The following is a 26,303-nucleotide window of genomic DNA, read 5'->3' as shown; positions in this document are numbered from 1 at the left end:
GGAAACAGGCTGCAAATGTCTCCTACCAATCTTGGTGGAATGCAGTTTGCTTCCATCATCGCCTAGATACTAATTACGTATCTCCCATTTCCCTGGCAATTAAACGCGACCTGATTTGGCTCCCTTTGGTATCCTATCTCTCCTCCTTTGCTCCAGTGCACGCTTCTCCAGATCCTAACACAGTTGAGGTGCGTAAGCCACCATGATTTTCTTCTTTCTTTAATGCCTTTTTTGTTATGATATCACGTTCTACTATACTATATGGTATTTTTCATTCCTATACGTAGGCTCTGTTCATGTAAGCTTCATGCTTGTTAGAATTGCTTTTAATGAGAGTTTCTATTGAATTGCTTATTTTTTGTATATGTTTATCATGATGATTATACCCCGTTCCCCTCCCTTCTCCTTCCCTTCTTTATTTCTTCAATAAACTCAAACTTAAAAAAAAAAAGAAACTCTTGTGTTGTCACTCAAGTGAACTCAGATCTTTCATGAAGTCACAGATGTGCATTCAAAGCTCTCTCTGCTACTCACTCTACTACTCGCGCTCACTACTCTACTACTCTCTCTCTACTACTCTACTACTCTACCCTCTACTACTCTAATACTCACTCCCTCTACTACTCACTCCCTCTACTACTCTACCCTCTACTACTCTACCCTCTACTACTCTACCCTCTACTACTCTACCCTCTACTACTCTACCCTCTACTACTCTACCCTCTACTACTCTCTACCCTCTACTACTCACTCCCTCCCTCTACTACTCTACCCTCTACTACTCTACCCTCTACTACTCTACCCTCTACCCTCTACTACTCTACCCTCTACTACTCACTCCCTCTACTACTCTCTACCCTCTACTACTCTCTACCCTCTACTACTCTCTACCCTCTACTACTCTCTACCCTCTACTACTCTCTACCCTCTACTACTCACTCCCTCTACTACTCTCTACCCTCTACTACTCTACCCTCTACTACTCTACCCTCTACTACTCTACCCTCTACTACTCTACCCTCTACTACTCTCCCTCTACTACTCTCCCTCTACTCTCCACTTCTCACTCTCTACTCTCTACCTCTCTCTACTATTCTCTACTCTCTACCTCTACCTGTCTACCTCTCTACCTCTCTACCTCTCTACCGGTCTACCTCTCTCTACCTCAACCTCTCTACGCGCACACAACACTAATCCTTATGGGTTCCAGAGTAGCGTGCTACTTGCGCTTCACAACCCCATCAGCGGTAGCAAGCATATGTATACGAATACAAACCTCTTTCCCTCTTCTATCCCGCCACCTACCCATCTCTACCCAAATAACTGAATAACATTTCCACTACTCAAATTACTTCATATTTTACTATACTAATTTTCAACACTATTCCTTTGTGGGTTTCGGAGTGGTGTGCTACTCGCCAGAAAAGTGCTTCAAAACCCATCAGGGGTAACAAGTGCTATATGAATACAAACCTTTATTCCCCTTTTATCCCTCCGCTATCCTTCTCACTCCAAATAACTGACTAATATCCAACACTGAAATTACTTTCATATTTCACCATATTAATTCACCACTAATCCTTTATGGGCTTCCTGAATAGCGTGCTTCAACACCTCATCAGGGGTAACAAGCGCTATATAAATACAAACTTTTTCATCCTCTATCCTTCTGCTATCATTCCAAATCATTGACTAACCTATCCACCACTTAAAATGTACTTGCATGTTTCACTATACTAATTCTACACTAATCCTACAGCACTGCAGTCCAGTGCCTGCACTTCTCCAGGAATAGCATACGCCGAGCTGCCAAGTGACTCTTCATACGTCAGACACCATGGACCCAGTCCTGGGCTTTTCTTTCACAAATCACTTTAATGAAGTGCATTAGTCTGACTGGCTCAACCGGAAAGTCTACAACTTACATTATGCCTTTCAATAAAAACCCAGGGCTAGAAAAGGGACTTAAGATAGATTTAACAATTTCCGCTACACGCCACAATTTGCACACGTGGACAGCCGCAAGGTGTATTTTCAACACACATTAGGAGTTTTCTTTGTGGAAGATTTAATAAATTTGACTTGATTGTCCGCTTTAAAAGACATAAACGTGGTTTGGTAGTTTGTAAGCAGGTTAACATTTTAAATTATTTTTCTGTGCTGGACTTTTAAGTGTTTTCGTTATCCAGTGCTTGTTTACATTTACAGTAGAGAATGAGTTACATGCAATAAATATCGGTTATGGCCCATGAGGGAAAGAACAGCACTTTCACATGCCGATTGTTACAGTGGTCATTCATGGAAGTGCGGCATTGCTTGCCATGGCAAACGTGGGATGGGGTGGAAAAGGTGGAGAGGGCGGAGAGAGAAAGAGAGAGGGGAGAGCGAGGGGAGAGAGAGAGCGAGGGGAGAGAGAGAGAGCGAGGAGAGAGAGAGCGAGGGCAGAGAGCGCGAGGGCAGAGAGGGAGCGAGGGGAGGGAGGGAGCGAGGGGAGGGAGAGAGCGAGGGGAGGGAGAGAGCGAGGGGAGGGAGAGAGCGAGTGAGAGCGAGTGAGAGAGAGTGAGTGAGAGCGAGTGAGAGAGAGCGAGAGCGAGTGAGAGAGAGCGAGTGAGAGCGAGCGAGTGAGAGCGAGTGAGAGAGAGTGAGAGAGAGAGGGGAGGGAGAGAGAGCGAGCGAGTGAGAGAGAGGGAGAGAGAGAGGGGAGGGAGAGAGAGAGGGGAGGGAGAGAGAGAGGGGAGGGAGAGAGAGAGGGAGAGAGAGAGAGAGAGAGAGAGCGCGAGCGAGGGCAGAGAGAGCGAGCGAGGGCAGAGCGAGGGCGCGAGCGAGGGCAGAGAGCGCGAGGTGAGGGAGGGAGAAAGGGAGAAAGAAAGAGAGAGAGAGAGAGAGAGAGAGAGAAAGAGAGAGAGAGAAAGAGAGAGAGAGAGAAGGAGAGAGAGAAAGAGAGAGAAAGAGAGAGAGAGAGAAAGAGAGAGAGAGAGAAAGAGAGAGAGAGAGAAAGAGAGAGAGAGAGAAAGAGAGAGAGAGAAAGAGAGAGAGAAAGAGAGAGAGAAAGAGAGAAAGAGAGAGAGAGAAAGAGAAAGAGAAAGAGAGAAGAGAGAGAGAGAGAGAGAGAGAGAGAGAGAGAGAAAGAAAGAGAAAGAGAAAGAGAAAGAGAAAGAGAAAGAGAAAGAGAAAGAGAAAGAGAAAGAGAAAGAGAAAGAGAAAGAGAAAGAGAAAGAGAAAGAGAAAGAGAAAGAAAGAGAGAGAGAGAGAGAGAGAGAGAGAGAGAGAGAGAGAGAGAGAGAGAGAGAGAGAGAGAGAGAGAGAGAGAGAGAGAGAGAGAGAGATGCAGCTCCTAATTTCCATTCCTTACGGATCATGATTCCATCGCTCTCCAGCACAGCTGATTTAATGTTTAACAATTCCACATACCTAACCCTGGTCACTTATTCTAGGGATCTGGTATAGGAATGCCAGAGCTGGCCGAAACAATCCCTAACAAGCATTAGCAAAGCTAACAGGCCTGTTCATTGCGAGCTGGCTGCAATAACTAATTCTTATTTGTATTTTTACAGCAAGGATATCCCACACAAATAAATATATATCTATCAAGAAAACATGCAGCACCTAAACGTGGCTACCATATGCTTGCATTAAAACAATTCATATTTGAATCCTGGGGTAGCACCCAATAGACCCTTGAGGGCTTGGGCAAGTGTAATTGTAATAGTAGAAAGCCAACAAGGGATTTTATTCTAGGAAGATTCAATTCTATTGTACAGTGCAAAGTACTCTTTATGTGAGCTCAGGATTGATACTCAACCAAACGTTATTCAATTAAATTCAGTCAAAGATATATAACAACACACACGGGGTATTTTTGAAGTGAAAAAATCACTGGCTTTTTATGTAGAAACAATTGATAAAAAGGAGTACAGAAAACAAGTAAATGTATAATGTGACACGAAGGGAAAAACAACTTAATATTATCCACAATTCATGACATTATAGATATCCAATCCAATAAAGTAAACAGAGATCTATCTCATATTTGGAGAACAATCAACTGTGCATGTATGCTGTGGAAATGGATAATACAGTCGACGTTTCGGTCTGTTGGGGCGTCAATCAGTCAGACCATCTTCAGGACAGTTGAGAAATTCAAAAAGAAGACTCCTGCATAAATATGGTATCAATTAATTACAAAGAAAAACCATAAAATTCTCTTTATAGTTGATAGAGAAAGCAGAGGGATAGCCCGTGTGTGAGAAAACAATCTTGTTTAAAAAATCATTGTGGAAGAAACACCTTATACCAAAGAATAAAACAGCGTTGTTGCATTACCGTAAAATTCAGTGGAAAGGGTTGGAGGAATACGTTAATATTAGTGTGCGCTCAAATGAGACTAACACAGAGATGTTGCGCTTACTCATGAGTTGTTGTATGAACTAGAGGAGTAATCACTTCCTCATTGGTGATTGATTGTACTTCATCTATAAAGCGGAAAACAATTATAGGGTGGTCATGGTTAGGCCTTTTAATGAAAAAACGAGTGTTAATGTTAATTTCTGTCAATTTATATAATTAAAACATACCCGGTCTTAGTTGGGTGAGTATATACCATATGAGTGCCCGTAGCGAGATGGGCAACAATGGAATACAGAATTCTGACTGTTCTGATCTTGTAAGGCAGCGAACAGTTACTCACTGAATTCCATGAATGGATCAATTCCAGAAATCCAAACCTGCAATTCACACTTGATTTCAACAATCAATGCATGAATTATCTCGACATCTCAATTAAGGCAGGGGAAGACAACATGCTTTATACCACTCTATTCACTAAGCCTACGGCACGCAACACGCTCTTAAAATATGACAGTCACCACCCACAGTCATTGAAGGATGGACTCCCATTTGGACAGTTTCTCCGTTTACGGAGAAACTGTTCCAAAAGGGAAGATTACTTTCTTGAGGCTAGGAAACTTAAAGAAAAACTGCACTCAAGAGGGTACCCAAACAAACTTCTTAAGAAATCTCTAAAGAGAGCCTGGTACAATGACCGTAATGCCCTTCTTGAAGTCAAACAAAAGACACCGGAGTCTTCTTTTTGAATTTCTCAACTGTCCTGAAGATGGTCTGACTGATTGACGCCCCAACAGACCGAAACGTCGACTGTATTATCCATTTCCACAGCATACATGCACAGTTGATTGTTCTCCAAATATGAGATAGATCTCTGTTTACTTTATTGGATTGGATATCTATAATGTCATGAATTGTGGATAATATTAAGTTGTTTTTCCCTTCGTGTCACATTATACATTTACTTGTTTTCTGTACTCCTTTTTATCAATTGTTTCTACATAAAAAGCCAGTGATTTTTTCACTTCAAAAATACCCCGTGTGTGTTGTTATATATCTTTGACTGAATTTAATTGAATAACGTTTGGTTGAGTATCAATCCTGAGCTCACATAAAGAGTACTTTGCACTGTACAATAGAATTGAATCTTCCTAGAATAAAATCCCTTGTTGGCTTTCTACTATTACAATTAAAACAATTCAGTCAAAAATCATTCTGTGTGATTGTGCTGCTGGTGATATTCGTTTTTAAATGACAAGCCTTTTAATTACGCCATGCATTCCATTTACTTTATTTAAGGAGACAAGAATAAATCATCACAAAGCACTTAAAACGCAGGCAGCTACAATGCCACTTAAACACTTACGCCAACTTTAACTGGGAGGTAGAAAATAAATCAGCATCTAACTGGGCACTCCGAGTGCAGACAAAATGAATAGCTGTCCTTTAAATTGAATATAAAAATAAATTAATTACAACTCTTTGAACCAGACTGGTTACTGAACAGAAGGGACTACTTTCAGGTGGGTGTGTACACTGCACATGGGCTTTGTTCAATCACTCAAAGTGAAAGGAGCCAATAGGTAAAGTAGAACTGATGCATTGAACCGTGCAATGGGCTTTGACGGGCGTAAACAAAATGTGAATGACAATTTATCAGGCCAATAGATGAAGCCCACTGATCAAAGGCATTTTTATTTAAAAAAATTGAAAAACCAATAGTCTGGTGACAAACCTAAAGCGGTTCCCGAGTTTAACCATAACAAGAATTGGCAAAGTCAATACGTTTTGTCCATGCAAGATCCATCGGCTTTGTCAATGTTTTTTAGACATGCTGCACAGCAGTGCAGGCTGCTATGAAAGATGACGGGAGTAAAGAAAAAAAGCGCTCTGACGGCCAGCCTGACCGGGTCATAGTGTTTTTTTCCCCTTTAAGCCATTTTGCACAGCAGCATGGGCTTCTGCGCAATATGGCTTAAAGGAAAGGGAAAAAAGCCCTGTGATGCGACCAGCGTTGACCGCATCATATTGCTCCCCCCCTTAAGACATGGTGCACAGCAGTCCGCGCTACTGTGCAATGGCGGGCTGCTGTGCATTAAGTCTACATAACGGGGGAAAGCAACATGGGTGAAGAGGAAGAAAGCAGCATCAACAGACAATAGGAGGGGGAGTGGTTGAAAGCAACACTAGGGGAGGTGTGGGGGAGGAGGGAGCAACAACAGACAGTAGGGGGGTGGGGACACACATGAGTGAGGGGCAGGAGAGGAGATGGACTGTGGAGACTCTTGACAAGAGCATGACAAAAAGCAAAAAAAAAAAAAAAAAAAAAAGTACCTTCAGGACTGCGCGGCCGGTGGAAGGCCACTGGCCGCAAACAGGAATCTGTACTAGGTCCTTACTCCACGGCAGGGACAAACACTGAAGCCCCAGGAGGAAGCAGGCGTCACGGGCCAAAAAAACAGCCCCATGAGGAAGCAGGAGGCAACGACGAGGAAACAAGAGTGACGTGGAAGCCTACAAGTAATGGGCGGGTTCTAAGCCTGTTTTAAGCTTTTTTAAATAGATCTGTGATGCAATGTCTCAGGCAAAACCTAAAAAGCAGACTTTGTTGATGGCATTGCCTACTGAATGCTGTGTCAGAAGACTGCTTTATTTCAGCCTGTCTTGCATTTCGATTTACGACTAGTTGCATTGCAAGATAGAGTCCATATCCGGTGTATATTCTGATGGCTTGAAACAAATCACACATTATCAGCATGAAAACTAACAAAGGGAGCAGTTTTTAGCCACTGCTTGAGAGTCGGAACCAGTGGGGCTGATACAATTTTCAGAGTGGTGGTGCTGCCATCAGTGTCGTGCCACTGAAGTTAAAGGGATTGTGAAAATTCCAAGCATCACACAAAGAACAAGTATAAACAAGCATTGGCATAGCCAATAGGTCTCGCCTTTGGGACCTTATAAGTGTTTAGCCATGCAACAGTTGCATAACTAAATACTTATAAGGTCCCAAAAGCGAGACCTATTTGCTATGCCAAGCGGCCCTGCGGCCGCGAAAGTGAAAGTGATATCGATCACAAAAGTGAAGGTAATCGCGGTAAAGCGCGGCGTGCGCGCGCCCGCTCACATGCACTGTAGCTCTATGCTGGCCTGGTATCACTTTTTGGAGCCCTCTCAATAAGTCTCGCCAGACCAGCGCATGCGCTGGGTCAGGCGAGACCTAAAAATGAGCAACGGCCATTCAGTAGGAGAGTAGTAAGGGTGTGGTATGTAGCTGGTAGTGCATTTTAGTGCACAGTTGCAAACATATGACTAAAACATGGTGTGGTAGTGCACGTTCACTTCCAGACAGCACCCTTTTCATTGAAATGGTCACTAAATTTGTACAGATTTGTAGTTTTACAGACAGCACTATACAGCGCACAAATGATAATGTGTGGAAATCAGGTTTCATTTAATATTTATCGTTTGTGCATCACCAAGTAAAGTGTCTTGGTTTGTTTTGATCCTATTCATTTTTTTTTAATCACACTTTAGAATTACAAAAGAAAGTGATGTTTGTGCTTTCCTAACTGCTGAAATATCTGCACAGTTCAAGTTTTGTTGTGTTAGAAAAAAATATGACCATCCTAAAGCCTTTCCTTTCATACTCTGCAAAATTGTTAAATAATTCCCATCACAAAATCCTCGGTTTGCAGTAGAAGGAAGAAAAGTAAACACCAACCTCCATGTTAAAAGAATAAGCAGTAATTTTTCAGAAGACAGAGCCCGACATTTGCCCTCTGTAACAAGATAACATTTCAAGGCATCTTTACTGCTCATTCACCTTCTGAACTGCAGCATGGTACTTTTTGGGTGGTGAAGCACTCCCGGCACCGTTACCTCCAGTGCCTATAGTCTGAACGAGTCGAGTAGCCTCATGGAGCCCCCGCTTGCTCCTCTCATAACCCCACCACCCCGGGTGGAAGCCTGAGGCCATAGGAACAGTCTCTGCTGTATCCAAGCTCCATGTAATGCCCGGTGGCGATGGTTCCTCGGTGCTCAAGGTCACCCTCCTCTAGACCGGGGAGATACTTACCTGGCCACACACATCTCTCCAGGAATAAAATGATATTCCTCATTAATAATGCTTTAATTCCCGACAGAGCTCGCAAAAGGAAACTTGTGTATCTATCATATATGTCCATTTCTAGAAGCATTTTTCTTACCGAGGCTGTGCTCCAGTTTGTGAGTGCTCCAAAGAGCAAAATGTTAAAAATCAATAGTAGGAAATAGCATTTTATATTTTTTAAAAATGATAACAAAAATCTGCTTACCTATACTTGACCAGACAAAATGCTACTGTAAAATATAGGACTACCTGCAAGACATGTGATGCATCACATCTGTGTGCTATATTCGTGATACCATGTACCACTCCACTAATGTAACTGTTGAAAATTGAACAAAACGTATTTGAACCCAAAAAAATCTAGAGCTTGGATTTAGTTTATTAAGTGTCAACTCGGCACCGAGTCAAGGCTGGGAGGTGGGGGGAGTGGGGGTGGCGAGAGAGAGTTTGTCTTTCTTTATAGTCAAAGTCAAAGTCCATCCAGGCCGACAGAGCCCTTCATGCTTCCGAGATCAATATACGAGCTCCATTCCACTGATCAGTGTCCACAGTGCTTTGCAACTGAAAATCTACAGAACGCAGGAAGCGCTCTTCAGGCCCTTTCTGACAGATCTAATGCCGAGGAGGACTGGTGCGCACAGCCGCTCCACCCTCCTGCAGGGCTCCAGCGAGAAGCAGCGCCTCGAGGGCTTGCTATGCGCTCACGTTTTCGGAATGCAGCCTACCTGCGGGCGTCGGCGGGCTTGTATGCTGCGTGCATTATGCTCCAGGAACAGACAGGAAGGCCCAGTGAGGCGCATTCTGAAAGGAATCCCTTTAACTGTTTCCTCCCCTGGCCGGGATGAATGAAAGGGATCACTGCATCCAGGGCTTTAAGTGGAATGAAAAAACTGGGGGGGGGGGGGGGGATGTCTCTCAAATGGGCGTGGCCGACGTTAAGGGCGTGGCTTAAAAACGTGTAAGTGAAAAATCTGTGCTTAGCCTAGTGTGCCGCCCAACTTGTATTTTGCTGTTCCTGTCATTGCATCCAGATATATGAAACCAACAAGTAACATCATGCCTACAACAAGCCAGGACTATTGGCTTTGTCAATGGTTGCTAGTTGCATAAGATAAATAAGCAGCAACTATGGCTTGTACATAATATTGAAAAAGCTTCCACTTAAAGCCCTGGTGACACCACGACAATGTTGCTGCGCCTGAGTTTCAAAAAGAGAAGGGAAATCCAGAGAGAAAATGACTCTCTTTAAAGGGTTTCCCCTAAAACTCTCACCTGGCAGACGTCATGCTGTAACTTCTCCACTAGTGAGAAGTGAGCAGTGTGAGCAACACGCACATCAATGTGCCTGCTGTCACTACAATCTGGAAAAAAATGGACCGCCTGTGCCAGGGCACAAACAGAGCCCGATAGAGACCAGTTTCGAGGCCTCCTTAAAAAACTACTGGTGCTCAGCACCGGTGAGACCTGGCCCACTTAAAGCCCTGAATGCATCCCTAAACCAATTACTAAGCATCTCAGACCCATGTGGAACGCGCCAATGCAAATACTTGGGAGACTAAGTCACTGACCCCTTTTTTTTAGGTCTCGCCTGATCCAGTGCATGCGCTGGTCTGGCCGAGACATTTAGTAGCTGCTTTGAAAAGTGCTACCAAAGCGGCCACCAGCTTACTGTTACGCGCACAAATGCACACGCTGCAGCGCGTGCATCCCTAGCGTGCTTTAGCGCGTCATCGCGATCACTTTCGCTTTCAGAGTGATCGCGATGACTTTCGCTTTTACGGCCACGCGGCGTTACTTTTACTGCCACGCGGCCAATGCTTGTTCTATTTTACAATCTGTTCAGAAACTTCTTTTATACATTCTGAACAACACTTCACATATGTGATCCTGTTTACACAAGTGCCTTTTTTAAATTATGCACGGCACCCGTGTGCGGCACAGCAGCGTGCTACTTTTATTTCTATTTTCAATGCGGTCCCTGTGTGCGAGGCCGCTGCCACAACCAACCCCCCCTGCATTTGAGGAGCAGAGCCCCACCTCCAGCACCACGAGCTCTGTGTGCACGGCTTGCCAATGGCAGGAGTGGCAGCTCCCATCTCAGGTACTGGGTGCCATTCGCCGCGCTGGAATTCTCTGGGACCACAGAAGCACATTTTTGTGCTTGTTGCCTGGCATATTCAAGCAGGTCGATTGTTTGAATGCCACATGCGTAATCTCACTCCCCACTCGTATCTTTGTTTCTCCCGCCCCAAATCACCCTCCTCCCGCTGTTCCTTGCCTTTCCCCCACCTTGCTCTTTCTCTCCCCCCTTCTGCTGCCCGTCCTGTTCCCCAAAAAACCTTCCATCGTTTCTTACTGTTCTCCCAACCCGCTAGAAAAACAACATTGGCTGTGTTTTTATAACATTTATTTTGCAGCTTTATATAGTGCCAATTAGATTCGAATGTATTGGACCACTTTACGTGATCACCAGTTACTTGCACATGGTCCCTCCCTTTCACCCACTGCTTGAGGTGAGTTTATAGCAGACTGATTTCAATCCTCACGCCCCTGTCGTCATTTTCAGTTCTCCTCACCCTCCCATTGTTTACAATTCTTAATCCACCTTCGCTTCGTTGGTTTAACTTCTCGCACCCACCCGGCTATCCCCCTCCCGTGGTTGAGCCAACTTGACCCCAATAGCTATAGCACGAGCCGAGCCTGGAAAGCATCGCTATCTAACAGGCTACTTCCCAACCGCATACATTTATTAAAATTAATAGTGTAGCTGCAGATCTTCACCAGTAGTTGGATTTTACACCTCTGGCTGTTAACATCTGTCCAGCGCTCACTGGCAAACACAACCGGCTCGACGGGGCACAGCACTGCTTCTCCATCGGAAATAACATCATAGAAGGGTGTCCAAAATGTGAACAGAGGGCAAGACATGGGTAAACTGGGCTCCATCGCCTTTCGCAAATACAAGTAAGTATTGCTCCAAAAAGGCCACAAACAGGCTGGGAGGATCTGTAGCTGTTACAGTCACCTGAAAAGGCAACTGGGTATTTAAAAAAAAAAAAAAAAAACATATGCTTTCCGGCACGTTCAATTATCATTTTTGTAATATAACAGACAGTGCACACAATTGTTGAAACAGACTCTTGCTGCCCGCTATTGCCTTTTGTGGCGCTGTAAGAATACATCTCATCGTCCCAGGGGGTCTCACTAAAGTATCATTCAGTTGCTAATTACATCAGACGCCCGTGTTGGCAGCTTTCAATACACATTAATGTAATACTTCAATAATGTTTCGCCGAGGTTGTGCAAACTGTCAGTCTGGTTTGCCTCCCCGCCCCCATTTCTAGTGGAGAAGCTGCATTCAGTGAGATCATGCCATTGTCTATTCCCAAACTCTCAACTTTTGCCAATAAATCTACCTGTAATTCATAACGGTAGAAGTCTGCCAAGTAACAGGAGAAAACTCATACAAATAGCACTGTTGCCATGGTGATTGCTGATAGCTTTTAAATTAAGTAAGTGTTTTTATAACATAACTTAAACACATTGGCAGAACCTATAGCTCTGGCTTAACACTTACAAGGTCCCAAAGGCGAGACCGATTGCATTGCAAATGCTTGTTTTTTTTGTTTTTTTTAATTATCTAGCATCTGTTGCCACATTCACACGAACCAACTTTTTTGGCACTAGGCGCACACACTCTAAGAAACTGGGAGAAGGCCAGAATTAAAGATCACCCATCTTGGACCTGTCCAGATCCCAAACATTATTGACAACAGTGACCCACTTCACCCGTTCCAGAGGAAGGGACTCAATGCAGGCGCGCAACACCCATTGGGCTCACCGGGCTTCAGCCCCCCCCCCCCGTGTGTGTCAGCCTGGGCTGAGACAGCTTTGCAGACTGGCGACCGTCTAATTGCAGCCGCACCAGAGTACTTCACAGGTCTTTAAAAGACCATTTACTTGTTAATGAGGCTTTTGTTGTGTTTTCACCCCTTCTTAGAGCCACTCTGCCTATGGCTGGAAGAATTACCCCCCCCCCTCCCCCCCCGAAATTAGGCTCTAGTTGCCCGCCTGACTCAATGTGACCATTGGTCAATAAGGTCACAATAGATCTCAAAACGCCAGCAAGCGTCAAAGCAACGTTCCAAGATGGTTATTGTTGGTGACTGTTAGTGATGCGGAACTGGGGGAAAGAGCATTGTGTTTTTTTCTTCTTAAGTAGACGGACCCTTTAAGAACCCAAGTCCCAGTGTGGTACCCCGGCACAGACATCATCATCTAGATCACTCCCATGTGGGTTTGGCCGGTAGGGTGCCAGACCCATCCCCTCCTAGAGGGAAAGTGTTGGAAACCGGGCAACCGGGTTAGCAGTCACCAGGTTCCCAGCACAATGGTAGCTTGGCTCGAGCGGTTGGGGTCAGGCACCGTGCTAAGCGTACGTCACACCCTCACAATAACCATGCGTTCATCCGTTCCAAAAACGACACTACACCGTACAAATAATGCAAGTCAAATTGAAAATATATATGTCTTTATCTTATTTTCTCTTAGTTGCAGGTTTCATAAAATAAATACAATACAATAAGATTTTCCTCAAAAGAGCAGGACAAATAAATAATACTACATTGGAATTTCAATAAATAGGTTCAGGTCATAAATAAGCACAGAATAAATAGATGGGCAATAAATACAGATGGCAAATAAATACAGTCAGACAATAAATATAGTGCAGGAATAAATAGTGGATGACAATAAATAAAGCACCTCAATAAATAGGGTAAAACAATCAATGACAGTTAACAGTTTAAATCATTTACATGAGGTCACTTGGTCTTACTTTGCCCATACACAACTTAAGGACACTTGGATGGCATGGGGGTGTCCCACCTAGATTGATCAAGGCTGGGGCCTAAGCTGAGGTAGAACAAGAGTAATCTACAGATCTGGCCCTCCAAACTGCACAGCTCTTTATGTAGGTCACTGTACCAGTCTCAGTTCACCCCTGGCACTCTCAGGCTGGTTCTAGCACCCCTTTAGCCCCTAGAATGGTCTTTTAGGACTCCACAGGGCCTCAGATGCCCCCTCTACCACTTACTGCCCTTTTTAAGATGATCAGCTCCGCTCGGCTCCGTGTCGACGCCGTGAGGCGGTTCCGGATCGATGTCATTGGGCGGCCTCGACTCGATGTCGCTGGGCGGACTCGACTCGATGTCGCTGGGCGGTCTCGACTCGATGTCGCTGGGCGGTCTCGACTCGATGTCGCTGGGCGGTCTCGACTCGATGTCGCTGGGCGGTCTCGACTCGATGTCGCTGGGCGGTCTCGACTCGATGTCGCTGGGCGGCCTCGTCTCGATGTCGCCTTCCGGCGTCGCAGGGACTCGGACTCCCCACTTCCTGGTGTCTCCGGAGTGCGATCTCCACTCCCGACCTCCGGCGCGCTTCACCTCAGACTCCGGCGACTCTGGAGTGCGATCTCCACTCCCGACCTCCGGCGCGCTTCACCTCAGTTTCCGGCGACTCCGGTGGGCGGACTTCACTCCCCCGTCGACGCCTCACCTCGACCTCAGGTGATTCCCGACTCGACCTCCGGCGCCTCTCCACGACTTCCGTCGGCACCCTCACTCGACCTCGGGTGACTCTTTACTCGACCTCCGGTGCCTCTCCACGACCTCCGTCGGCGCCCTCACTCGACCTCTGGCGGCTCCGGGTACGACGTCTGCTTTCTGTCAGCGCCGCTTCTCGACCTCAGGCCCCAGGTCTCCAGGCTTCTCGACGTCAGGACTCCAGGAGGACACTGCTGAACAGGTCAGGAACTTGCTGTTCTTCTTCTTTAAGGCCTGTTTCAACTTTTCAGTCCTTTAAGATGGTTCTTCTGATCTTGATCCCACACAGGGCTTTAGGTTGGGATTGGTCAGTAGAGACTAGCATCAAGGGTGGGTTTCTGGACCCCACTCCAAGCACTGGTTTCCACCTCTGCTGCCTTACTCCGACCTCCTTCTATCTCTGTCCTCTCTCTTCTCCAGTCAGTTGCCAACTGCCACTCTGAGATGGCCTCCCAACATTCTAAACTACCTCTCACTGTCACAGGGTTCCAGAATGTTACGGAAGGTTCTAGAAATCTCCAGTGGGTTCTGATGATGTCACAGGTGACAATGGGTGGCCACCATTTTGTGTCTCAGGCCCTCAGACAGAAGTTCCAGGGGTAGGGAAAATGGCTCCCTGACCCTGCATCAACACTAAAAAGTCTGGTGGTTCCCAAAAAGGAAAAATTATAACAGGGTTTGAGGCAAAAGTGGGACAAAATAAATAATGATGAGGAGGGACCACCCAAAGGGCTGACAGGTCTAACAGAAAGGAAATCAAGCACCTTCTAACATTCATTCGGGCCAGAGCTGATCTTCAGAAGCCCCAGCATTCCTTGGGTAACCCAACGCCACAGGCCCTCGGTCTAAAGAATAAGTGCTAAGAGGTCAAGTAAAAGGCAAACATGTTCTATATAAAAAACATAACTTTCCCAACATATTGCTTTGGCCAGCAATGTGGAAGGGAGCATGGCAACTAAAGAAAAGACTAAGTGGCCTTCATGGAGCCAAGGGCCAGTTCAACAGAGCACACCTACCTTGAGCAGCCAGGTGAGCACAGAGTCACGATATGGGACAAATTTGTTCTTGTTCTTGCTAGCACTTTGGTCTGCAAGGGCAGAGATGACCAACCCAAGCGTGGTGAGGGACCTGCAAGAGGAAGAGGGATGAACAATCAAAGTTACATAGCAAGAAGAAAAGAGAAGACGAGCCAGGGCCAAGGCCATGAATCACAGGAGAGAACAAGGGAAGCCAGAATCTGTACCCAGCATATCACAGGACATGAAAGTGAAAGCCAGTTTCTGCACCAAGAGCATCTCCGAGAATACAGGGGAAGCCAGGTCCTGCACCCAGCGTATTACAGGCGATCACAATGGAAGCCAGGTTCTGCACCCAGCATATCACAGGAGCTAACAAGGGAAGCCAGATCCCGCACCCAGCGTATTACAGGCGATCACAATGGAACCCAGGTTCTGCACCCAGCATATCACAGGAGATAATAAGGGAATCCAGATCCTGCACCCAGCGTATTACAGGCGATCACAATGGAAGCCAGGTTCTGCACCCAGCATATCACAGGAGATAATAAGGGAATCCAGATCCTGCACCCAGCGTATTACAGGCGATCACAATGGAAGCCAGGTTCTGCACCCAGCATATCACAGGAGATAACCAGGGAAGCCAGAATCTGTACCCAGCATATCACAGGACATGAAAGTGAAAGCCAGTTTCTGCACCAAGAGCATCTCAGAGAATACAAGGGAAGCCAGGTCCTGCACCCAGCGTATTACAGCCGATCACAATGGAAGCCAGGTTCTGCACCCAGCATATCACAGGAGCTAACAAGGGAAGCCAGATCCCGCACCCAGCGTATTACAGGCGATCACAATGGAACCCAGGTTCTGCACCCAGCATATCACAGGAGATAATAAGGGAAGCCAGATCCTGCACCCAGCGTATTACAGGCGATCACAATGGAAGCCAGGTTCTGCACCCAGCATATCACAGGAGATAACCAGGGAAGCCAGATCCTGCACCCAGCGTATTACAGGCGATCACAATGGAAGCCAGATTCTGCACCCAGCATATCACAGGAGATAACCAGGGAAGCCAGATCCTGCACCCAGCGTATTACAGGCGATCACAATGGAAGCCAGGTTCTGCACCCAGCATATCACAGGAGATAACCAGGGAAGCCAGATCCTGCACCCAGCGTATTACAGGCGATCACAATGGAAGCCAGGTTCTGCACCCAGCATATCACAGGAGCTAACAAGGGAAGCCAGATCCCGCACCCAGCGTATTACAGGCGATCACAATGGAACCCAGGTTCTGCACCCAGCATATCACAGGAGATAACCAGGGAAGCCAGAATCTGTACCCAGCATATCACAGGACATGAAAGTGAAAGCCAGTTTCTGCACCAAGAGCATCTCAGAGAATACAAGGGAAGCCAGGTCCTGCACCCAGCGTATTACAGGCGATCACAATGGAAGCCAGGTTCTGCACCCAGCATATCACAGGAGCTAACAAGGGAAGCCAGATCCCGCACCCAGCGTATTACAGGCGATCACAATGGAACCCAGGTTCTGCACACAGCATATCACAGGAGATAATAAGGGAAGCCAGATCCTGCACCCAGCGTATTACAGGCGATCACAATGGAAGCCAGGTTCTGCACCCAGCATATCACAGGAGATAACCAGGGAAGCCAGATCCTGCACCCAGCGTATTACAGGCGATCACAATGGAAGCCAGATTCTGCACCCAGCATATCACAGGAGATAACCAGGGAAGCCAGATCCTGCACCCAGCGTATTACAGGCGATCACAATGGAAGCCAGATTCTGCACCCAGCATATCACAGGAGATAACCAGGGAAGCCAGATCCTGCACCCAGCGTATTACAGGCGATCACAATGGAAGCCAGATTCTGCACCCAGCGTATTACAGGCGATCACAATGGAAGCCAGGTTTTGCACCCAGCATATCACAGGAGATAACAAGGGAAGACAGATCCTGCACCCAGCGTATTACAGGCGATCACAATGGAAGCCAGGTTCTGCATTCAGTTTATTACAGGACATGAAAAGAGAAGCCAGGTTCAGCACCCAGCAAATCACAGGAGAGCACAAGGGAAGCCAGATCCTGCACCCAGCATAACACAGGGGATCACAAGGGAAGCCAGGATCTGCACCCAGCATATCACAGGGGATCACAAGGGAAGCCAGGATCTGCGCCCAGTACAGCTCAAGACATGAGGGAAGCCAAATCCTGCACCCAAATTCTTAGAGGAAGCCAGGTTCTGCCCGTCTTAGGAAATGACAAGGAAAACCAGGTTATGCACCTAGTGTATCACAAGGGAAGTCAGGATGAGCATTTCAAGTAACGGGAGGTGAGCCAAGGCGCACAGCAAAGTTTGGAATGAGGACAGTATGAAGGTGAAGAAGGTTTATAGGAAATGTCGGTGATGCACAAGGCACGACACAGACGGATGGCCTGTTGTCAGGAAACTGATCCTACGGCCAGGAGGGCATTGCATGGACATCCGGGACATCAAGCAACATGAAGGCAAAGTCAAAGCAAGACAACATGGATTGTGGTTTTGTTGCAAACTGGGATAATCTGCAGGCAAGACAGGGCTGTTATTTATTAACCCTTTCTAACCATGCAATAGATGTCTCAAACGAGAAAGAACTGCAAGCATCACACTGATGACCGGTAACGAGGGACCCGATGGCACACACAAAAGGATGGTAGCATGAATCCCTTGAATGAAGAGACAGACACACAGACACACACAGACACACACACACACACACACAGAGACACACAGAGACACACACAGAGACACACACAGAGACACACACAGAGACACACACAGAGACACACACAGAGACACACACAGAGACACACACAGAGACACACACACACACGTTGTATCCCTCAGCAGGATCTCAAATCCTGCTACATTAGGACAATACCAACTGGAGACGTATTACAGGCAGCAACAATCGCATGACATTTACTCTCCCTTCACAGATCTTTCCAGTGAAAAGCACGTACTTGTTAATGTTGCTTCCCTCCTTCAGTCGCTCCCCTGCGGCGCCAGTCTTTGTGGCTCTTTCGCTGCCGGCTAGATCCACCAGGCTCAGCTTGCTCACTTTCTCGCCAGATGTCTAGAGTGAAAACAGAATAAAAAGGGTGGAATTCACTTTACATATGCCTGGACATTACTACACAACAGTCTCATCAACCCACTGCGAGTGAAATGCATCAAAGATGGACAAAAAGGAATAAACGTTGAGCCAACAATGGTGCCAAAGATGTGAATAAAAAAAACCTGATAAATCATAACAATATCTATCAGTGCAGTATCTTCGACAAGGCACTGAAGTGCTTTGTGCCAAAAAAGTATTAGAAAAAGTCAGCAAATTGTAGAATTCTAGTTTGGTCGCTCATGTGTCAGTCTCTCCGCGGCAAGGTACTGAATATATTCTCAACCCCACGCCCACTCAAGATGCACAGGGCCGCCTTGCTGACAGTTCAGGAAGATTATCTAATTCCATTTAGTTTTACAAAGGATACAGAGATCAGAAAGTCACTTCTAGAAATTTTCCTTCATCTCCACTAAAGTGTTGAGCGATAACTTGGACCTGAAATCTGGGAAGCATGACTGACCCAAGCTTCTGAAGCAAGGCTGTCACAACTCTTTGGTCGTCTCAATGCCAGGGTGTCTCGCTTTCAAGTACAAGCAGTCTTCCAAACAGACTTACTAATTTAATGAGCTTTATAGACCTCAAGGATGAGGTGCAATCGATCACGCGTTGGTTCTGCAATACGTGTATTTTGATTCATCAGAATTTACAACAACTCCTGCAGGAGGGCTACATATTGTATTTTTGGGAACCTGTAACATCCCTCTTACAAGACTAGAGTTCAAGAATACTCATCCTAAACGCTCATCTCAAGTTTTCCTTTAAGCAAACGCAGAAAAGTGGCGTCACATAACTTTAGGAAATGCGGAGGACGCGTTTGCTGCTTTAACACCATTAAACAGATTCGCAATCTAACAGGTAAGTAACTTTGCTTTCTTGTGTGAATGATGCATACTGATTATAACTGATCTAAAATTCGAGAGAAATGGGACAGTATTGGAATGGGATTTTGATTGGACTCCTGGTAAGTGCAACTTGACCGGCGTATTCAGACATTCATCCTTCTGGGGATCTGATGCATGCAGAAACCATGCATCAGGTAGCACCAATGGGAGTGCTGCAGAAGCAGGCGATGCCCTCTCTTGTGGGCATCACCTGGAATTACCAGTGGGAACTTGTTCTATGTGAAACCACATTACATTGGCATGATTGATAAGGGTTTAACACACTTGCTTTGTATTTTTAAGTAAAATAAACATTCCATACATGTATTCACACCACATTACTGTATTCCAGCGCTTTATTAAGAGCGGTCAATCCGTGAGCTAAGGACATGAAGCACACAGCCAGTTTAGGAATGTTTTGCCCAAAACCATTTTCAAAAGAGTGCAGCTGTTCTTCAGGAATCCAGGTGTGGCTCTAGTGTGTGACAGACAGTTTCCGGGCCAGACTCGCGGCCCTCTCTGTAGAGGGGTAAAATATACTCCGTGCATCTGGGAGAGGAAAAGTCCCCAATAACAAGACATCTGCGCCAGGGTGACCTCGCTGTGGAAATGATTGAAGCGTCACTGGTGTCAACTGGGAAAAGTAGGCATGAGGAATTACTGACTAAACGGGAAAATACGGACATACAAAACTCTTTACGGAATGGTATGGCATCTTCGAGTCCACATCACATCCCACAAGACCTTTGCCCCATCACCTGAGCAAGCGCTGTAACCTTTTACTGGCTTGGCCCATGCTCCGCAGGAGACACAGTGCTGAATGAGGTCCAATGGCTACATTTCTGACCTTTGCACCCGGAAACCCAGGTCCCAGTCCAAAACACTGGCCCAGACTGGGAGCTTGTGTGGTATTTCCATACCTCTTGGTGCCATAGGTGAATCATACGCTTAATGAGAATATGGCAAAAGTGACGGAGGGTGCTCGCAACTCACGGTTACCACACGCGCCCTCCACACTGAATCCTGGTTTCAATAATCCATATGGACCTCACGTGCCTTGATGAACTACATACACCACCCCACACCCGCGCCACAGTAGAAATATTCTCCATGCAGCACTATGCTGCTTCTTTGAGCTAGATGGCGCTGTCCCATGCGAGTAAAGTGCCTGACACTTTGTCTACATATTGCTGAATTTACAACCCACTTCTACACAATAAATGTCATTGTTCAACACAAAGGAGGTCCAATGAAATGCCGCACCCCAAAACGCCGAGAAGGCTGAGGTCTTATTTTACATCGAACTTTGGAGGAACACTTCCATCAAATGAATGATAAAACGCGCTGTTCTTTTCTAGAAAATAAAAATGAATAAAGCCGGAAAAACAAAAGATAATCAGAAAAACTAGTAGCTAATGTCAAAGTGTTATTGAGCAGTTTGTCAAAATAGTGGTTTGAAATGTCATCTTTGCGTTTCGATGAAAGTGAAAACAATGTAAAAGTTACGAGAGCAAAAAGGGAAACAACATTCCCACCTGTGGCGACATGCACTTAGCAGCAGGGTAAAGGTACCCAAAAGATAAACTAAAGGTTTATGAGGTCACTGCAGGGACCGCGTGACAGCCGTCCCAACATGGGACAATTTACAGTCTTTACGCGGAGACCCCGCCATAAATCGGCCCCATTCTCTGGACAGGGAATTGTAAGACGTCAGAGTAGGAGCAGGCCAACACAAACACCATCTTTAGACACGGGCAGTGCTGGCACGGAGTAAACCGCACCAGAGAGCGGCAATAAAGTGGATTCCTGTGGACCCTCCAAAGGCCCGTCGCCCCCCGCGAGCCTGAAAATCACTGAAAAGCCGCTTTCCAATAAATCCAGCCCGGCCCTTGTCTCTTCCCAGCACGACTTTTGTCATCACCCCCTTTTGAAGCACGTCTGAATGAGGGATGTTCGTCTCCCCGAAATGCCAAGGCTATGTCCCAACAGTAAATTTACTCCCGTCAATGGGGCCAGGGCGCGCAGCTGGCACCGGGGGGGCTGGTTTTAGAAGCCTGCACTAGCCACAAAGGAATCAAAGCCAGCGGAGAGGGCTACCAGCCCGGGCCTGGACCTCGTGGCGAGGAGGACGCCGGGGCGGTGCCTTGGGAAGCTGTCGCGATCACCTCGGTCGCGGATTTATGAGTGGCTTGAGACCCCTTTCTCTTTCGCAGATGCGAGTATCAAGCTGCAGCTTTCATCTCTTTGCAAGCTGATGAACTGGGACAGGACAGAGAGGATTGGAGGAACCCCCACCTTACCCCCCCCCCCCCCCCCTTTAATCACCCATCTAAATCAGAAGGGATCTTTTCAGGTGTCAAGCACCCTTCGCACTCCCGCTGCGGTCAAGGACAGAGATTTTCTACAAAAATGATATCACGCTCCATCGCGTGCCCGCCGCACACGTACGCGGACTGCGTAACTACACGTAATGAGCAAGGCCTTCCGCCATATTGGCAAAATACCAACACACGAGTTCTCACCAACTTTCCTCCACAACTCTTTATGTGGTCAGTTTAGAACACCAGCATACCTTGGCGTGGAGAGTGTAGAAATGATGGTCCGTTCAGCCACAGCCTTTTAAGTGTCTTTATTTGAAGATTTAAGTAACAGAGAGACCCCATCCACAGACGCAGCACAGACCCACCGCAGCTGCTCTCAGCCAAGCCTTCAGTTTCTCTCCCAAGAATCCCGGGCTCGGTTGCCACGCTACGCATCACTCCTAGGTCACAGAGCCAGCTGTGCAGGTGGTTCTATAACCTAGGATACCACATCACCTCCCCATTTATAATACATTCACATTGAACTTGTAACCCCCTTACACACTTCCAAACTAAAGAAAATAACACTTTACATAAACAAAACAGACTAAACATCTGTAAACAATAAACGAAATATGCATCATTAACAATAAATATAGACAGTCATGAAACCGTACAGCTCTTTTCTTTACGCGTTGAGGTCGCGTATTAGATTCCTAGGTAACCTCTTCTCCACAGAGAACACCTGAACCCAGCTCAGAGCTGCATTTGAATATCCTATAAAGATTCCAAATTTTATTGTCATCAGTTTTCACCGCATTCCTGAAGAGCTTTCTCACTCTACACATCTTACTGCACTTGGAACTTTTTCCTGGAGATTTAATTTTTATCCAATCACCTACTTGCACTCTCGCTTCTTTAACAGCTTTCCTCTTGTCGTACAACACCTTGGACTTCAATTTCTTTTTTTCTTCTCTTGTTTCCCAATCTATTAATTCACCATCTCCCTTTTCTCATTGACTCAAGCAGGGATGGCTTCAAAACTAGGCATCCTCCCTTTGAACAATCGAATGGAAACACTCCTGATGTAAAATGTGGTGTCAGCCTGTATTCTCTCACTTTCTTCCTCAAAATCTCTTCCATGTTAATTTCACACACAAGAGACTGCTGCAAACTTTCCTTCAACACCTTAATAAAGCGTTCCACATCACCATTAGATTCTGGATGATATAGTGCAGTTTTCTTAGGTTTCGCACTTCTTGTCCTCAAAAATTCTTCTACCACCGCTGAAGTAAATTGGACTCCGTTATCAGGGAGAACACTGGAGGGAAAACCCTCCATCTCAAACAGTTCTTCTAAGAAACCAATCATCATATCTTTTGATTCAATAGAATTGACCACTTTTATCTCAGGCCACCGCAAAAACATTATCCAAACTTACATACTAATCATGTGAATTTACCTTCACCGGCCAAGTATGTCTAACGCGATGTCCACCCATGGTCCAGAGGCTCGTTCTCTAATGACCATTGGCTGTGCCCTGCACGTTAGCACTTTGTCACATCGCGCACAATCCATGCATTCTCTAACCTCACTTTCTATCATCAAGTCTATAGAGGGCCGCCAATAGCATTCTCTCACTCTCTCCTTGGTCTTTGATATGCCCATATGGCTCGCATGGGCATTTTCTACTAAAATACCCCTTAAATCCACAGGAGGGACAAGTTTGTTTCCTCTTACAAGTACTCCACCCACCACAGAAAGCTCACTGAGAACTTCCCAAAAGCCTAGTATGTCTTTTTCACACTTGCCTTTGACCACCCAACCTCCTAACACCATTTTTACCTCACTTTATAAACACACATCGTTTTTCAACATCCTCTTCCATTCCTCTTCTTGTATGATACCTTCAGTCACAACACAAACGTTTACATTTTCATCATAGTCTTCATCAGCAAAGCTTTCTTCTAGAAACGACTCTTCTTCCTCTAAATCAACATACAACCTCGAGAGACAGTCTGCCTGCAGGTTACTTGCACCAGATACATACATTAATTCAAACTCAAACTCCTGAAATGCAATGACCCATCTGCGAATGAGACTCGAGATCTGATCAAGACCTTTCTTCGTAAAGACCTCCTTAAGTGGTTTATTATCTGTCTTTATTCCAAACATTAGCCCCCAAATAAACTTTCTTAGCTTTCTTGCAGCCCAAAAGACTCCCAGAGCCTCCGTCTCAATAACTGAGTAGTTGACCTCTGCATCTCTTAGGCGACATGAGATAAAAGCAATAGTTCTATACACACACTTTGATCTCTGCTACAATACAACCCCCAAACCCTTAGAGCTTGCATCCGTCATGAAAATAATATCTTTTACATCAAGACTTCTAAGATCTGAGGCTTTCTCCAAGGCAGACTTCACATCTCTAAATTCCACTTCACACACACCAGACCATACAAACTCTTTACCCTTCTTCAACAGTGAACTGAGGGTCACCGTCCTTTCAGCAAATTTAGGGACAAATTTATAGTTGAACTCTGCCATGCCTACAAATGTGACAAATTCATCTTTGCACTTTGGAGATGCCAGATTTTTTATCGTATCAACTAACGCTTTCTAAGGGCAAATTCCAGAACTAGTGACGAGATGCCCTAAATATTCTATCTCAGAAACAGAATTTGCATTTTCCTAATTTAAGTGTCTAACCACACTTTACCAGTTTCTCCAACACTTCACATAAGCTTTTGTTGTGCTCTTTCACAGTTGAGCCCACCACCAGTATATCGCCTTGATATATTTTCACTCCCACCACGCCCTTTAATATTTTCTCCATCGCCCTCTGAAGTACAGAGGCAGCTGATATAAGCTCAAACAGCATTTTTAAAAATGTAAATGTACCAAAGGGAGTGGTAAGGGTGGTCAACTCTTGTGATTTATCAGTCAGTTTTATTTGGTGGAAAGCTGAACTGAGGTCTAAAGAATAAAATATTAGGCACCATTCAACATCCTGAGCATCTCACTAATGTTGGGAAGTAGATAACGATCAATCACGACAGCCTTATTAAGCTTCCTCAAATCTACACATAAGAGAGCTTCACCATTGGCTTTGCGAGCTATATACCTCATCTTTCTCTACAACCACCTTAACAGACGCGTCATCACACTTATTTGCCAGTAAGGCCTCTTTACGAATGACTTCCACACATGCTTTAGAGCATGGGTACTCACAAACTTTCTCTCGGGGGCCAAATTTACAGTGTGGTTTGTGGCTGAGGGCCGCACCGGTGGGGGCAGGGGCAGTGGGGGAGGAGGCGGGGCTAGAACAAAAAAAAACCTATGACCATGAGGTTGAACACAGGCCCCTGCAGCGGGCGCCTTCGTCCACTGAGCCACCAGACACGGCATTCACACATCTTTATCTATCTATCTATCTATCTATCTATCTATCTATCTATCTATCTATCTATCTATCTATCTATCTATCTCTCGCTCCATCTCCCTCCCTCTCTCTCTCTCCCTCTGTCTCCCTCACTGTGTCTCCCTCTCTCTGTCTCCCTCCCTCTCTCTCCGTCTCCCTCCCTGTCACCCTCCCTCTCTCTGTCTCCCTCCCTCTCCCTCCCTCTCCCTCTCCCTCTCTCTGTCTCCCTCCCTCTCCCTCCCTCTGTCTGTCTCCCTCCCTCTGTCTCCCTCTTGTCTGTCTCAGTCTGTCTCCCTCCCTCTCCCTCCCTCCCTCTCTCCCTCCCTCCCTCTATCTCTCTCTCTCCCTCTGTCTCCCTCTCTGTGTTTGTCTCCCTTTCTCTGTCTCCCTCCCTCCCTCTCTCTCTCTGTCAGTCTCCCTCCCTCCTTACTCTCTCTCTCTCTCTCTCTCTCTCTCTCTCTCTCTCTCTCTCTCTCTCTCTCTCTCTCCCTCTCTCTCTCTCTCTCTCTCTCTCCCTCTCTCTCTCCCTCCCTCCCTCCCTCCCTCCCTCCCTCCCTCCCCCTCCCTTTCTCCCACTGTCTCCGTCTCCCTATGTCTCCCTCCCTATGTGTCCCTGTCTCCTTCTCTATCTCTCTCACCGTCTGTCTCCCTCCCTCTCTCCATCTCCCTCCCTCTGTCTCACTCCCTACCTCTGTCTCCCTCTCTCCGTCTCCCTCCATCTGTCTCACTCTGTCTCACTCACTCTGTCTCCCTTTCTCTCTGTCTCCCTCTCTCTCTCCGTCTCCCTCCCTCTCAATCTCTGTCTCCCTCCCACTAATTCTCCATCTCCCTCCCGCTCTCTATCACTCTCTCTCTCCCCCTCTGTCTCACTCACTCTGTTTGTCTCCCTTTCTCTGTCTCCTTCTCTGTCTCCCTGTCTCCTTCTCTCTCTCTCTCTCTCCGTCTGTCTCCCTCCCTCTCTCCATCTTTCTCCCTCCGTCTGTCTCCCTCCCTCTGTCTCCCTCCCTCTCCCTCTCTGTCTCCCTCCCTCTCCCTGTCTCCCTCCCTCTCTCTGTCTCCCTCCTTCTGTCTCCCTCTCTCTCCCTCTGTCTCCCTGTCTGTCTCCCTATCTGTCCCCCTCTGTCTTCCCCCTCTCCCTCTCCCTCTGTCTTCCTCCCTCTGCGCACTCTGTCTTCCTCCCCCTGTCACCTCACCTGCTACTCTCACTCCCTGCTGCCCTCCGTAACCTCACCCTGCTGTCCTCCTCACCCTTTGACACCTCACCCGTGCTGAGACAGCTTCCGAGAACACACACAGCCGCCGCCGCACCTAAGTACTTAACAGGTGTTTTAAAAACCATTCACTTGTTAATGAGGCTTTATTGTATGTCACCTCTTCTTAGCGCCCCTGCATCAGGGGCGCTAAGAAGAGGTGAAATTCAACAAAGCCTCATTTACAAGTTAATGGT

The 26,303-nt window shown here is 46.4% G+C and overlaps 1 protein-coding gene across 1 annotated transcript in view; it reads right to left on the bottom strand.

The window, feature by feature from the left end:
- The window catches only part of KIF13B (kinesin family member 13B), a 712,974-nt gene that overhangs the window by 391,982 nt on the left and 294,689 nt on the right, over positions 1 to 26,303 (bottom strand). Inside the window, exons 9-10 of the mRNA XM_085613040.1 lie at positions 18,100 to 18,212; positions 15,072 to 15,183 (exon numbers count right to left, since the gene is read on the bottom strand). Of these exons, the coding sequence (XP_085469166.1) occupies positions 15,072 to 15,183; positions 18,100 to 18,212 (225 nt within the window). The remainder of the gene's footprint in view (positions 1 to 15,071; positions 15,184 to 18,099; positions 18,213 to 26,303) is intronic.

Source organism: Triturus cristatus, chromosome 6, assembly GCF_964204655.1.
Source record: "Triturus cristatus chromosome 6, aTriCri1.1, whole genome shotgun sequence".
Classification (NCBI taxonomy): domain Eukaryota; kingdom Metazoa; phylum Chordata; class Amphibia; order Caudata; family Salamandridae; genus Triturus; species Triturus cristatus.
The sequence above is the reverse complement of the archived record's forward strand: the minus strand, read 5'-3'. Positions and strand labels throughout refer to the sequence as shown.